Source organism: Lupinus angustifolius, chromosome LG02 (assembly GCF_001865875.1).
Source record: "Lupinus angustifolius cultivar Tanjil chromosome LG02, LupAngTanjil_v1.0, whole genome shotgun sequence".
NCBI classification, from domain to species: domain Eukaryota; kingdom Viridiplantae; phylum Streptophyta; class Magnoliopsida; order Fabales; family Fabaceae; genus Lupinus; species Lupinus angustifolius.
This window is the reverse complement of record NC_032010.1, coordinates 10,668,004-10,684,280: the sequence shown is the minus strand read 5'-3', so window position 1 is coordinate 10,684,280 and position 16,277 is coordinate 10,668,004. Positions and strand designations below refer to the sequence as shown.

Genomic DNA, 16,277 nt, shown 5'->3' with positions numbered 1-16,277 from the left:
TGAGCATTTTGGCCTATTTTGAGCACTTTGTATACCTTTGATAAATTCTTTTCTTTTCAACCTAAATCCTACAAAATACAGTACAAAAAAAAATGTACAAAGCATATATACAAGGTTGTGATATTTTATCCAAATAGTGTTAAATTAAGTTAGTTTTCTCAATTTATCCAAGGATAAGTGCCATGAAAAGTGTATAAAAACTAGGTAATTTTGGAACTTATCAATTACCAATGATTTTGTCGATCAGATGATCTTTCATTGTCTTCCACGCTCTTAACAAGTAATCATGAACTTCTTATCTTGATGAAGAAGTAGTTGCTTCATCCTTTTTGATTTCTTGGTCATTCTGATAATTTTATCAAATTGTTTCTTCAACATCATCAACAATACCTTTATTTTCCTTTTGGCTATTAGTTTCATCAAATACAACATTAATAGTGTCACGCCCCGTTTTTCAGCTGTACGACCTCATTAGAGTCGCCACTACATTTTTTCCAGTAAAACATGTAGAAAAATCTTTTCGCCCAATCACATTGGGCCTTCGACTTTGATATCTAGGTTCGGGAGTCAATTACACACTTGGGGAAGGTATTAGCACCTTAGTTGCCCGTTTGAACGGTACCCTGCTATATTGCATGCATTATTAATTGTGTTATAATTATATTTTTACCAAAAAAAAACTTTATTTTATTAATGATCTTGGTCCTACGTATCCCCTTTTGGGAATCAAGACTATATAGTTCTTTGGGTAGAAAAATGTTTGTTGGTTGAGTTAATTTTATTTATAAAAAATAGTAAAGTTTAAATTATGTTTTTGAAAAAAAGATATGAGCGAAGCATAGCCCTTACGTCGAATACCACATCTCATATTAAAAATTGGTTAAGAAATTCTATTTTTTGTTTTTATTATTTAAAAAATAAAATCTTTTTAAGACGTGAAAATATAATTAATCCTATTAATTATAAGGAAGTGAAGTGTAGTCCTTACGTCCGACACCGCATCATACCTTAAAATCTTTGAGGTAAATATTATTTCATTTTTTATTGACTCATAGATCTTTGTTTTTTTAAATATGTTTTAAATTGATATATAGTGAGAAACTAATTAATTACATATTTTGCTTCAAAACTAAATATTTATTAAAAAGAATGATGTAGTGTGTACGCAAAGAGTGTATTGTTTCTACATTTACCTTTTTGATGTAGTTACAATTGTGATAATTATTATTACTAATACAATTATTGATAACAAAAATAAAACAACTATACAAGAAAGTAATGAAAATGACATACCTCTCATACTAATTTCAACAATAATGAAATGTTGCAACATGAAAAGTGGTGCAAAAAAGGCTAACCAATGCAAACAAACATGTAGTGTAGGTAGGGACTTTGTGTAGCACAGACTCAGAGACATCGCTTTGACATGTATATGAAACTTCTCTATAATGTATAATAATGTAATTATAATTCCTCTTGAGTTTCTTTGTACCTTTTCCTCATTTTTTGGGTGGTGTTCTTGTGTGTGGGAGATCTTGAATTATTGTGGATTTCTTGGGTTTTTGTTCGATGATTATGTGTGAAAGATAATGTCTAGAGAAGAGAGAAATGATTGAAGAATGAATTTTTTTGATTGAGAGGATTGTTGTATGATGTAGAAGGTTATAATCTTGATTATCTTTTGATTCAAGATTATTGGGAATAGGTGATGAATGAAAGATTATTTTTGATGAAATTTGATGCAGGATTTTTTTGAGAATGAATGATTTTTTTGGATTGTGATTTGTTACGCAAGAAAAAATTGTGTTGTTTTATCTTTTTATTATAGGCTAGGAACTTTAGCACATGTTTAAATCAAACGCAATCTCCTAATTAATTCAAAGGAGAGAAAAAAAGAAACCTGATTTATACTATTAAAAAGAATTTCAAAAATTTGAATTTCATCATAATAACACAATATTTGAAAATTCAAAGTGATAAATAATTACAAAATGAATTTATAATATATATTTTTGTATTTTGGGATCCTTAAAATGTACTTTTTAAAATTAAAATGCCAAAACAATTTTTCTTAGAAAGTCTAAAATCATTTTAACCTACGTTAGTGTAGGAATAATAATTTTTGCTCTAAAAAAAACTAGATTTGGATTTAATTTACATGCAAACCTTATAAAAGCATTGTTATTTTTGTAGGATCGTAACAAATGTTTTTTTCTTCCTATTATTACCATTTGCATGAGAATTAATGAAATTTTTCCATTGTAAACATTTTTTAAAGAATTGATTCTAGCTAATAAGTGACCATTAAGTCACTTAAAAACTATTTTTAATTTTCCCTTTAAATAAAAAACGAAAATGGATAAAAGTCATAAAACATAAGTCATCATGAAGTTATTGATTATGCATTAAATACTCTTTTCAAAATTCTTTATTTCTTTATTTATTTTTGTAAACAATTTTGCGATGGAATTCAATTAAACCCTATTTTGAAATTCAAATTGAAATTTATATGATGGGTCATTAAGCCAAAGAAACATTTTTTATTTGTTTATAATTTTTTTGAAAAATTTTATTTTGGGTCGGACAAAATTGGGTATTCACAAATAGATTCTTCAACAGTTATAGTTTTTTTATTGTCAATTACATGCTTTGCAATGCGATGAGTGCCCTATAAAAATGTCTTCATAGGATTTTGCATCAAAATTGCTTAAAAGTTGCTTTCCATTATTTAGTACAAAACACTTACAGCCAAATGCATGAAAGTAGGTTATGTTAGGTTTTCTACCTTTGTAGAACTTATGGAGTTTTCTTGAGAATCGGCCTTGTGAGAATCATGTTCAGCACATGGCTAGTAGTGTTAGCTGCTTCCACCCAAAAATAGTGAGGGAGTTTAGAGTTATTAAACATGGTTCTAGCTAATTCTTATGAAGATATGTTTTTCCTTTCTACAACCTCATTTGGTTGAGGAGTTATGCAAAAAAATAATGTATTATATCTTGCTCTTCCCAAAATGCATCTAATTCATGATTTTCAAACTCACCACTATGGTTACTCCTAATAGATGCAATGCTAAGGCTCTTTTCATTTTGAATAATCTTAGCAAGCCTTTTGAATGATTTACATGCATGATTTCTATGCGAGAGAAATAATATCTATGTAAGTCTAGAGAAATCATAAACAATAAGTAAAATATAGTAACTGCCACCAAAACTCGTAACTTGATATGGTCCAAATAAGTTCATATGAAGTAATTCTAATAGTCTTGTTGTGGATACCAAATAAATGGATGGAAAAGAAATTTTTTTGTTTGCACTTTTTACACGCATCACAAAATTCTAACCACATGACATTTTTTGGGTAAGCCAATTAGTAAATCTTTTGAAATAAGTTTATTGAGATGATTTACTTTTATATGAGCAACACTCTTATGCTAAAGTCATATTTGATCTTCCTTAGATATCAAACAATTCACATGCAAAGAAGTGATATTATTAAAATCAATCATATTGTTATTATTAATTTTATGACTTACAATATTGCTCTTAATCACACAAATATTGGAATAAAAACTAAATTCGTTTACTTTATCACAAAATTAACTAATGCTCAAAAGATTCTATTTTAATGAACACTTTGGGTTAGAAGGTAATTATTCAATTAAATCATGTATATCATAAAAGAGATGTTTTTAATATTTGTATGAGTTAATTTTTAAATTCAAGAAACAAACTATCATTATTATTTTTTATTTTCTTGATATTTTAAAAACAAAAACATGTAGGCATGTTTATAATTCAGGAGAAAAATCATGAAATAAATGTGTATAAAAACAAAGATATCTAAGAAAGGGTGATGTGTATATTTGCGGATAACCTATGCAAATGCGTCACACAATCCCGCATGCACCATTACGCAATCCCGCATGCACCATTACGCACGTTGGTAATAGATTTAGGGGACACGCGAGACCGTTATAATTTTATATGACAATTGACAAATAAACATTTTGGGTTTAGTGATTTCAGAGTTCGGAACGGAGATCTTGTGTCCCAAGAAAATCATATTTTTCTTTCTAGTGAATAAAATTTTAGTAAATTATATAAAAATATTAATTTCTATTTTTATGATTTTTCTTTTTAATTAAGTGATAAATTTTAATTAGTCAAAAATAGAAATAAGAATAACAAAGGGATATCTCATTTCCAGATTTCAGTGGCCGCTTGTGTTTCCAGAAGGTAGAAGCTAATAGCTGATTGCCCCCCAATGATGTGAAATCCACAAGCATGGAAAAGTGTTGCTATTAAACTCAATTACTTTGCCTTCAACTGTTACAACAAGAATAACGTGAATATTAAGTAAACATCCATGACTTTTCGTGGAAAATGCTTTCATTTAGATTTGAGTGAGTTTAATATCTATTTGTGAATATAAAGTTTTCATATTGGTAGTGAATATATACCCTAAAATATATTAGTTTCTTAAGTTTGGAGTGATGAAATATATTTTGTTATATAAAAAACATTATAGACACAAGACTGATGGTTCGTGTAGAGATGTAAAAGAGGAAGCACATCTAATGTCTATACAGTGTGTCACTCTATGTATAATATATTTAAATTAAAATTTTTATAATTAACTATTTTTCTGAGCAATTAGTAGCATATGGAGTAATACACTCTTGTGGAACAAAAAATATTCTACCTCTCAAAGATTTTACATTTTCAATAGATAGTAGTCTCTCTTTGAAATTTATAATATTGTAAACAAATTTTCAGACAAAAATCATGTCATATTAATTAACTCAAATTGAGTTATATGTATTTTGGAATTATTACATGAAGCATGCCACGAAGAAAAAAAAAACAAATTGGCACTGTTAAACGGTTAAACTATTCAACCTTTTATACTGGGATTGCGACAGAGTATATTCTTTGGATATAATCAGACGAAGTAGTTAAACATATATTTGTTATATTTATTTATTGAATTTGATATGAGGATGGGTACATTCCTTTACTTTTTTTTATTCATATAACCAACACTATCTCCTCATCATATGGATAAGTGAGTGCTATAACATTGGGGATCGAGTGAAGCTTTACATCACTAGATCAACATCTTGTTGGTTTAGTAATATTAATTTTTTATATTTTTAGGATTTTTTTTAATTAAGTGTTATTTTTTATTGGACGAGATAAGAAACACAGATGAAAATGGGTGATGTATATTTGCTTGTTGCGGCTGGTACTTTGACTAGGGATAAAAAATATATTAAAAAAGTAATAATTGTGAACATTTTAAAATTAATGAAAGGCATGAAATGATGAGGATATTGTCATTAAACAGTTATGCTTCACGTTGTTTGTTGTTATTTTTTTAAGTGTTCCTATAACTTTGGAGCACTCACTTGGTATTATTTGTTGGAAATTGTTTCTTTCATTTTGGTGAAGTATGGTATGGTTTGATTCAGGCACTTCATAGTTTCAACTTTCAACTCCTTTTAAGGTAGTTGTTGTTGTGTTATTTTCTTAATTTTAATCTAGAATAAGGATATGAACATTTCACAAACGAGATGATATTGGTATCCTTGTATTCAAAAGTCAAAAGTTCGATTCATGTTAATTTTATTTGTTGTGAGGGCTAGTCATATATAACTCGAAATGTTATGCTATAGGAGTAGGAGGAGCAAGGGTTAGTTTCGTTTGAGAAATTTGTGTTTGTGCTGCTGTTACTGCATGTATCTCAAGGAAAATGCTCTATCAACATCTATTCTTCACAACTTTAGCATTTGTTTTCAAGTTTTTTACTTTATTATGTTCTAAACAGAAAAGTTGTCCACATGTGTTGTAGATACAATATTATTGTGTATTAATATGAAAGTTTTTATACAACTAGAGCATCCTTATTTTTTTAGTGCCTACCGGCTATGTTGCATAAATACTTCAAAGAAAGTGATTTATCCTTATCGAATACGTACTTGGTATAGTATTTTCGGGTACTGACTTAATGTAAATTGTTTCAAATTTGTGTTCTTTGGGTTGGAAACTTAGGATTTTTCCCATTTTTCTTCTTTGTCACATCATAATACTAAATATGGTCAAAAAATTAGTCTCCATCTTCACATTTTAGTCCGTTTTGGATCAGAACCTCTCATCCTAAGGCACTCGCATCCTCTTCTAGTACTAAGTTTGACTCATCTGTACCTAATTATATTAGAGTACAGGTACCTTAAACTTTTATAATATATCGTATCTCATACTTGTATCCATGCCATCTACTGTTACACTACCTGCAACCATGCAACATAGCAGCATGTATACCGAATTCATGCAACGTACCCGTACTCTAGTTTTTGAGAAAATGTCGAACCCGTACCCGATACATTCCCATGTTGGTGTAACACAACCTGCTATTCAGGTAGATCATTATTTTTATAATTGTTTCTTTTGCAGTTACAGAGAATTCAGTATCTTCTGCATAAGGGATAACAATGGATAGTATTCAGGAGAATTCAGAGCATTCCTCATCTTCAGTTATTGCTCTAGCAATCAAGGGTAACAAAAAAAGTAAATATGTGGTACAATGGGCACTTAATAAGTTTGTTCCAGAAGGGATGATTATCTTCAAGCTGATTCATGTCCATCCTGGTATAAAGGGGGTTCCAACACCAAGTAATATATGCATTTTGTGTTTATTATGTTCAAGAATGACACAATTTTATGAATTCAATATTTTGTTATTACATTTACGAATTTATGACGCCATTCGATCCTTGTAGCCAACCTTATCTAATGGGTTAAAAAGACTTGGTTATTGTTGTACATTTACGAACTTCTTAAAGTAATGATAACTGCATGCAATAGTTACACTTGTCTACTGAATAATTTGATTATATGGTTTGATCTATTTGTAAAATGTCCAAGTACTGTTCTAAATAGCAGTCTTGCAATGTGTCTCAAATTTTGGTGTCATGAAGAAAGCAACAATCTTTGTCATGTGTTGAAGTTCAACTTGTTATTTGAAAGAATGAGGAACCAAAGATTGAACCTTAGTCATAGAAGCTTTCTACCATGTCATGAACTAACTCTTCTAAAACCTTAAGTTGTTAGGTGAATGCAATGAATACTTTTTATTATATATTTCAACATCAGAGAATTTTTATATGGTCATGTATCTTATTCTTTTTTTCTACTATTTAAAATTTATCAGCATGAGAAGATTAATATCTATTCTGAATGGTCATTATGAATTATCAAGTGATAATTTTATAAAATAACCGTCTCTTTCATTATGATAATTCAACATTTTGTATTTCCAGAGGGAAATGTGATCCCTCTTTCGCAAGTGCGTAGCGATGTAGTTACTGCTTTCAAGAATGAAGTGGAATGGCAGACAAATCAAATGCTTCTACCTTTCAAGAAATTATGTGAGCAGAGAAAGGTAAAGATAATATTGTTCATGAACATTAACTATAAATCTAGAATAGTAGATGCAAAATAGGATGTTTATTCTTATATTATCGGTGCAGGTGCATGTAGATGTTGTAATACTTGAATCAGATGATGTAGCAACTGCAGTAGCAGAGGAAGTAGCTAAGGGTCCTACAACTAAACTTGTTGTTGGAGCTTCATCTAATGGCATATTTACAAGGTATTTATTGAAATCTGATGTGTAATGCAACAAGACTATGGTTATTAAAGACCTCTGTTGAATTATTGAAAGATGCTACTTCTCTATGATAACAAAACCTTTCTACTTTTTAGAAAGAATCATATACATCAGGATCAATGCATTCTGCCTGTTTTTGTTGTATAGATCAACGCTCTTCTGCACTGTTAAATCAATTTAAGCACCTGAAATTTCTCCATCAAATATGTTGTGATAGCGTAGTGCGCAGTAAAGAAGCTAATTTTGCCCAATGTGATAATCAACATGTAAACAAACAGCTACAGATAGATATATCATATAGATAAATTTATCAACCGTGTAACAACTTTTCTGTAATTTGATGTTTTCTTATGGCCTTCATCCTGTCATAACCCTCGGTGCAATGATGTCTCGCTTTCAGTAAGCATACAGGTTTGTCTGCAAAAGCCTCAATATGTACTCCAAGATTTTGTACAGTTTATGCTGTTTCAAAAAGAAAATTGTTGATACGGCCGTCAGACGTACAGATTGATGAAAGCATTATGCACGATGACGCTAGCGAAACCAGTTTTTCCTCAAACAGCTCACCAAAGTTCACTTCCACTTCTCAGATAGGTATACAAGTAGGAAGCTTTGCAGTATTGTGGTTTCAAATTAGAGTTACATTATGGTAAACTGTAATATGTCTTATAGAAAGAGTGGAGTTTCTTGCCATTTGTTGAAAACCTGAAATATGTGTCAACAGAAAATTTTGATTCATAGATTTATGTTTTCTCATTATCTTAATTTATAGTCAACCGTGTACATATTACCATTGCTATTATCACATCAGCATAGTACTTCTCCCATACAGAAAATTTGTTGGTTCAAGTGTTCAAAATTGTTAGTACATGGTTATGTACCTTCTCATTCTCCCATAAATGATAGGTTTTCATTTGTTTTCTTCAAGTCATGAGTCTTAACTTTCTAAGCCTTTCCCTATGGGGTATTGGACATTAGCAAATATAGCGAGAATCATCACCTTATTACGAAACAATGCAGGCACGACTTTTTCTATGACATTAATGTTTATATTAATTCACTTAGATTGCTATTAAAGGTAACACTAGTGTGCTTGCTTTCAAATTATGGTCAAGTTTTCTCTGGAAAGCTTATCATGTACTGCATCATGAATAATGACTGTTTTTTGATGCATACAGACTCTGGATCAGTTGCATCATACACTCATATGCATTCCTCTTACCTATCAACACAGCAATTTCGAGCTCGTTCGAGTAAAAATAAGACCCTGCTGAGTAAATCCTCTAGTATAAGTAAAACCAACCATTCTAGAGGCCAGTCTCTAGATATTGGAAGAGAAAATACTGCTATGAGTTCTGCCAGAAACTCGGATTTTGCACAGTGTAGGGCCTCTAGTTGCAAAAGTATTATATCAGATCCTGGATCTTCGATTTATGATCAAAATTTCACCAAGGATGTGCCATTAGCAACTGAACTTCCTTCGCGTAATAGGCAGGTGATTAAATTTTCTTTCTTTTTACTTGAAGAAATGGCACTTATTTCCAACTAATACTCTAGTTTATGGTGCTCTCTTGATTAGCATTGCCATGTATGTATATATATTTGTGATTCAACTAACATTGGGGTAGGCACTACAACTAAACTTGTTGTTGGAGCTTCATCTAATGGCATATTTACAAGGTATTTATTGAAATCTGATGTGTAATGCAACAAGACTATGGTTATTAAAGACCTCTGTTGAATTATTGAAAGATGCTACTTCTCTATGATAACAAAACCTTTCTACTTTTTAGAAAGAATCATATACATCAGGATCAATGCATTCTGCCTGTTTTTGTTGTATAGATCAACGCTCTTCTGCACTGTTAAATCAATTTAAGCACCTGAAATTTCTCCATCAAATATGTTGTGATAGCGTAGTGCGCAGTAAAGAAGCTAATTTTGCCCAATGTGATAATCAACATGTAAACAAACAGCTACAGATAGATATATCATATAGATAAATTTATCAACCGTGTAACAACTTTTCTGTAATTTGATGTTTTCTTATGGCCTTCATCCTGTCATAACCCTCGGTGCAATGATGTCTCGCTTTCAGTAAGCATACAGGTTTGTCTGCAAAAGCCTCAATATGTACTCCAAGATTTTGTACAGTTTATGCTGTTTCAAAAAGAAAATTGTTGATACGGCCGTCAGACGTACAGATTGATGAAAGCATTATGCACGATGACGCTAGCGAAACCAGTTTTTCCTCAAACAGCTCACCAAAGTTCACTTCCACTTCTCAGATAGGTATACAAGTAGGAAGCTTTGCAGTATTGTGGTTTCAAATTAGAGTTACATTATGGTAAACTGTAATATGTCTTATAGAAAGAGTGGAGTTTCTTGCCATTTGTTGAAAACCTGAAATATGTGTCAACAGAAAATTTTGATTCATAGATTTATGTTTTCTCATTATCTTAATTTATAGTCAACCGTGTACATATTACCATTGCTATTATCACATCAGCATAGTACTTCTCCCATACAGAAAATTTGTTGGTTCAAGTGTTCAAAATTGTTAGTACATGGTTATGTACCTTCTCATTCTCCCATAAATGATAGGTTTTCATTTGTTTTCTTCAAGTCATGAGTCTTAACTTTCTAAGCCTTTCCCTATGGGGTATTGGACATTAGCAAATATAGCGAGAATCATCACCTTATTACGAAACAATGCAGGCACGACTTTTTCTATGACATTAATGTTTATATTAATTCACTTAGATTGCTATTAAAGGTAACACTAGTGTGCTTGCTTTCAAATTATGGTCAAGTTTTCTCTGGAAAGCTTATCATGTACTGCATCATGAATAATGACTGTTTTTTGATGCATACAGACTCTGGATCAGTTGCATCATACACTCATATGCATTCCTCTTACCTATCAACACAGCAATTTCGAGCTCGTTCGAGTAAAAATAAGACCCTGCTGAGTAAATCCTCTAGTATAAGTAAAACCAACCATTCTAGAGGCCAGTCTCTAGATATTGGAAGAGAAAATACTGCTATGAGTTCTGCCAGAAACTCGGATTTTGCACAGTGTAGGGCCTCTAGTTGCAAAAGTATTATATCAGATCCTGGATCTTCGATTTATGATCAAAATTTCACCAAGGATGTGCCATTAGCAACTGAACTTCCTTCGCGTAATAGGCAGGTGATTAAATTTTCTTTCTTTTTACTTGAAGAAATGGCACTTATTTCCAACTAATACTCTAGTTTATGGTGCTCTCTTGATTAGCATTGCCATGTATGTATATATATTTGTGATTCAACTAACATTGGGGTAGGCACATGAATTATTTTATACATCTAATATCCAATTATGATTCATACCAAGAAAGCACATGAATGATTTTATATACCTAATATGCGCCTTCATGTAATTTAAAGCTTAAGTTGTTGGGTGAAGACACATGAATGATTTTATATATCTAACAACCATATGTAAGTTGTTAACATTTTCAGTTAACTTTATGGTCATTTATTTGATCAGGCCAATAATAACCTTGAACTGGAAAAGTTGAGAATTAAACTAAGACATGCCCAAGGAATGCATGTAGTAGCTCAGAGAGAGAACATTGACGCATCCCGGAAGGTAATATCTGTTTCGTTATGGCTAAAATCTCATTTTCTACTGTTTCTGCTACCTATAAGTACAAATTTTTAAGGACTCTCGATGTCTCTAGTTTTTGTGTGTCTATCTCTCTTTCCTTTATGTTGTTTAGTGATTAATGAGGTCATTAGTTCAAATTCTGGAATAGTCTCTCTGCTTGCGGGGTAAGACTGCATACATCTACATTTCCCAGACCCCACTAAGTAGGAGCCTCTTGCAGGCGGCTCCTTTATCTCTTTTTCCTTTAGCTCCCATCAAGAAATAAGTACCCCTATAGTAGCAATAAGAGGATAAATTATCCTTAAATATCTCTGTAATTGAATTACTGGCACTGTCAAGTGGAGTAACATCCTATATTGCTTTGAGCAGCTGAATGAACTAAGCAAGAAGAGATCAGAGGAATCCATGAAACTGAAGGAGATTATTGCTAAGGAGGAGATGGCAAAAAAATTAGCAAATTACCAAAGAAGGAAATATGAAGCTGCAGAAAAAGAAGTTAAATATTTGAAAGAATGTGCTGAAAGAGAAGCTACGGAACGAAAAGAAGTGGAATTGAAAGCCATTCATGCTGCCAAAAAGAAAGTAAAGCTGAAGGATGCTCTTAGTGGTTCCTCGCCCCAGTACCGAAAATTTACATGGGATGAAATAATGTCTGCTACTTCATCTTTCTCGGACGATCTGAAAATTGGAATGGGAGCATACGGAATCGTGTACAAGTGCAGTTTGTATCATACAACTGTTGCTGTTAAAGTTCTCCACTCTTGTGGTAACCACAAGACCAAGCAATTCCAGCAGGAGGTATGGAAATTAAATATATACATAATGGATATGCAAAATATTGTTCCTGAATGTAAGACAAGAGAAGAAGTATATATTGATTTAATTTTCTGAAAATAGTTGTTTAGTTTCTTTCACTTTAAATTTCTTGTTCAATTGACTAAAATGATGTTCACAAGATTAACCATTTTGCATTACTTTCATTTCCTGTCATAAATAAGTTGGTGTAGATATTCAATGTTTTCTCTCATTCTTCTCTACGAATTGCAAACTCAAAAATTCATAATAAAGTGCAAGATGGTGAAGGCATTGTAAAATTCCACACATTTTCCTATTACCATATAACCTCATTGGAAAAAACTATACTAATGATGATTGCAACAGCAACAATGAAAAAGAAAATCTAATAATGAGCATGGAACTGGAATTAACAGGACTTACATATATCTTTTCTTTGCTTCCAGCTAGAAATATTGAGCAAAATTCGTCATCCGAACTTGCTTCTTCTTCTTGGTGCATGTCCTGATCACGGATGCCTTGTGTATGAATATATGGAGAATGGTAACTTGGAGGACAGATTACTGCGAAAAAACAGTACTGCCCCGATCCCATGGTTTGAGAGGTATCGGATAGCTTGGGAAATTGCATCAGCTCTTGCCTTTCTTCACAGCTCAAAGCCAACACCTATCATTCACCGTGACTTGAAACCAGCGAACATCTTGCTTGGTCGTAACCTAGTCAGCAAGATTGGTGATATTGGCCTTTCTATAATGCTCAATTCGGATAATTTGTCTACCATGTATAAGGACACTGAGCCCGTTGGAACACTCTGCTACATAGATCCTGAGTATCAAAGGAGTGGGGTAATATCTCCAAAATCTGATGTTTATGCTTTCGGAATGGTGATCTTACAGCTATTGACAGCAAAACCAGCCATAGCACTTACTCATGTGGTTGAAAGAGCAATTGATGCAGGGAATTTAACAGACATATTGGATCCTATGGCAGGGACTTGGCCGATTCATGAAACACTTGACTTAGCCCGGTTAGGACTGAAATGCGCAGAACTTCAGCGTAGAGACAGGCCCGATTTGAAAGATCATGTGCTTCCAACACTAGAGAGATTGAAAGAAGTTGCTGATAGAACACAACACTCTGCTTCAGTAGTTACTATTAAACCCAGACCTCCTAATCACTTTATCTGTCCAATTCTTCAGGTAGTCAAATACTCTAATGGCGAATGCATTCTCTCTGTTTCTTTTTCTGTTATGTGAATCAGAGATATAGTCACAAATGTTATAAAATAAATGAATGCGACACAATTTGCAGTAATGGTACTTTAGACTTCGGCGATGGCCTTTGTAAAACATAACTAATATTTCACCTTAATGTGTTGATTTCATGGCTTAAGCTAGTATCTTGTTAATGTTTTGAAGTTGTTACTAAACAGTCTTTGGTGCAGGATGTGATGGATGATCCTTGCGTCGCTGCGGACGGATATACATATGATTGCAAAGCAATCGAAAAATGGTTTCAAGAGAACGACAAATCGCCCATCACAAATATGATTTTACCTCATAAGAATCTAATTCCGAATTACACACTTCTGTCAGCAATTATAGAGTGGAAGTCTAGAAAATTTTGATGTATAATGTGTCCTTTTTCAGTATTGATATTTGGCTAATAGGTTTCTCTAATGCAGCTTGGTTAAAAGGTTCAGTGTGTATGACACATGATAGTGTCTTGGATGCAGATTTTGTTTGTACATCAATCCCAGATTCCCAGGCCTTCTGCTTGGTTAATTAAATTAGGGAGATTGATTCCAAAGTCTATTATATTTGATTCTGTTGCATTCTTTAATGCAAGAAACAAAACCGAAGACGGCATCATCCGAAATCAATACCAAAGTACATGTCTCCCCCAGCATGGATGGATAAAAATCAATGCAGATGCAGCTTGTTACAAGAAGCAGAGAAAGGGTGGAGTTTAGCTTATTGCTGTAAATCCTTCCCTATATGAGCATGTCATTCTACTGCAATGCTAGAGGCAATGGCTTTTTTAGAAGGACTTAAACTTGCTCCTTATCATGATTGAAAATCTATTATTGTAGAAAGTGATTGTAAAAAGGTAGTTGATGATTTGAATAGGAAAATGAGGGATATGTCTGAATTAGGTACATTTTTGCAGATATCTGTTATTCACAACAGCAACAAAAAATAATGATTGCAGTATTGTTTATATTCCTAGCAGGGCCGTCATGTAAGGGTGTGCGCTAAGTGCTGGTTCAAATATTTGTTTACTCCTGTAATTAATTTTATCTCAATATCATAAGTATATTATTGTTTTTATTCTTTTTTAAAATTTGTTGTGTTGTTAATTATTATTACATTATGTATAATTTTGTTCAATACGTTATTGAATGTTACTATCATTATTTTATATTATAATATAGTTAATGTATAATTGAAATAAAGGTTTGATATAGAGTAGGAAAAGCATGAAGCCGAATAATTAAATTAGGGAACTAATTTTTTTTACATACGAAATATCAGTACCGACATTGATTCATAGTAAAGTAAATGAACCTGCCCATAGACTTACAAGATGTGCAAAGCTTAATTTGGAGGGTTTGGCTTGGTTTGAGGAACCTCCAACCTTCTTGTGTATGTAGGTACTATTGTATGTCACTCCACGTGTTAAGAGGTGTGATTGATTAAAATATAATTATAATTTTAACTTACATAATTTTTTCAATTGATGAGAGTTGATGATACATGTAGTGGTACAAAAAACAAGACAGTAAATGTGTTCCTATGTACTGATGTTGGATACCAATATTTTAGATTATCTTCTCCTATTTATGAGTTTATGTTTTGGTAAAATAGTATTGCTAAAGATAATAATATTAGTCTTGTATGTAGTGTTGGAGAATTGCTCCATCTATAATCCTTAGATTGAATGCGGAAGTCCGTATGGTCATGGCTTCGTTCCGATAACCTAATGTTTGTGCCCATACATAAACCCATATGGAACGACCTGACCCAGACCGAAGAAACCCCAATTGATTTCATGGTGAAGATGAAGAACATACCTTGATTAGCAATTTGGAATCTCGAAGGTATGAGGGTGTGATGATCTTCCAGATGTTAGAGCACTTGATGGTTTTCCTTATGCTTCTCTAGAGGGGAATGAGAAAGCCAAGAACTTGAGAGTGTGTCTTGTGAGGAGAGATCCTTATCCTTATGATGTGGATGACTTGATAGTGTTTTATCCCCATGGATAACATTATCATAATCCACATTTATTCTCCTTAACCCTACACTTGAAAACCTGTTGCTCTACAAATGGGGACCATCACCCATAAAAGTAACCCCGTAACGGTTACTACTTAAGTTGCAATAATTCTGATTCAGTCCCTCCATCAAATCAAAAATTGCCTGAAGGTATCTACACTTATAATATTTCATGACACATATGCCCTTAGCCACCAAATTAATTACTGAAGATCATTTTATATTTTGGCTAATTACATAATGACTATAACACAATCATAGAATTATATTTGTGACTCATAAATTGTGAGAAATTCTAACAATCTCCCACTGGTCACACATATGATTCCCCATACGTGTTATCCTTATTGCGCGCTTAAGTATTGTCATTATGACTTAGGCATACCGAAATTATCCCGTCCATTAGTCTTGTCTCCATATTGAATCACAGTGAATTTTGCCATATCAATCATGACTAATTCATCAATGATCACCAACATTGATACAACTAAATGACATAGATACATCATGAAATGTGTAGCATGAAAATCACATGAATATGATCTATACATGTCAATTTTCAACCGGTCCTACTTAACCAGTGAGATCCTTAATAATAGCATAAAACCTTATTGTACAAAGTATAAGGACAGAATACCAAACTGAATGATTAATCAACTGAAGTTTGAATACAAAGTATCCATACATAACACTGAAATTATATAGAACATAATAAAATATGTGCACATTCTAACTCCCACTAAACCAAAATATCATCACACTGTAGAACACCCATGTGAGCAGTATGCTCATGAAAGACCCTGAGTGTGATAGCTTTTGTAAGAGGATCCACAATCATGGAGTTAGTGCCTAAATGTTCTATGGAAAGCTGTCCACTTTGTACTTTC

At 32.4% G+C, this 16,277-nt stretch overlaps 1 protein-coding gene and 1 long non-coding RNA gene across 2 annotated transcripts; both read left to right on the top strand.

Annotated features, from left to right (window-relative positions):
• On the top strand, positions 6,449 to 13,940 carry LOC109335593 (U-box domain-containing protein 35-like). Its single transcript, XM_019571740.1, has 9 exons — positions 6,449 to 6,671; positions 7,319 to 7,440; positions 7,529 to 7,650; positions 8,069 to 8,262; positions 8,847 to 9,163; positions 11,201 to 11,302; positions 11,690 to 12,118; positions 12,562 to 13,314; positions 13,560 to 13,940. The coding sequence occupies exons 1-9, from the start codon at positions 6,491 to 6,493 to the stop codon at positions 13,740 to 13,742; spliced, it is 2,403 nt and encodes an 800-aa protein (XP_019427285.1). The 5' UTR covers positions 6,449 to 6,490; the 3' UTR covers positions 13,743 to 13,940.
• LOC109335603 lies at positions 9,300 to 10,659 on the top strand. The gene is made up of 3 exons (XR_002106218.1): positions 9,300 to 9,348; positions 9,767 to 9,960; positions 10,545 to 10,659. It is a non-coding gene; the product is annotated as an uncharacterized LOC109335603 (long non-coding RNA).

Excerpts from the sequence above, each read along its gene's own strand:
- LOC109335593 (XM_019571740.1), top strand. The coding sequence starts at position 6,491 with ATGGATAGTATTCAGGAGAATTCAGAGCATTCCTCATCTTCAGTTATT. Across the intron at positions 6,672-7,318 it reads AAAGGGGGTTCCAACACCAA|AGGGAAATGTGATCCCTCTT; the intron begins GTAATATATGCA and ends TTGTATTTCCAG. Across the intron at positions 13,315-13,559 it reads TTATCTGTCCAATTCTTCAG|GATGTGATGGATGATCCTTG; the intron begins GTAGTCAAATAC and ends TCTTTGGTGCAG.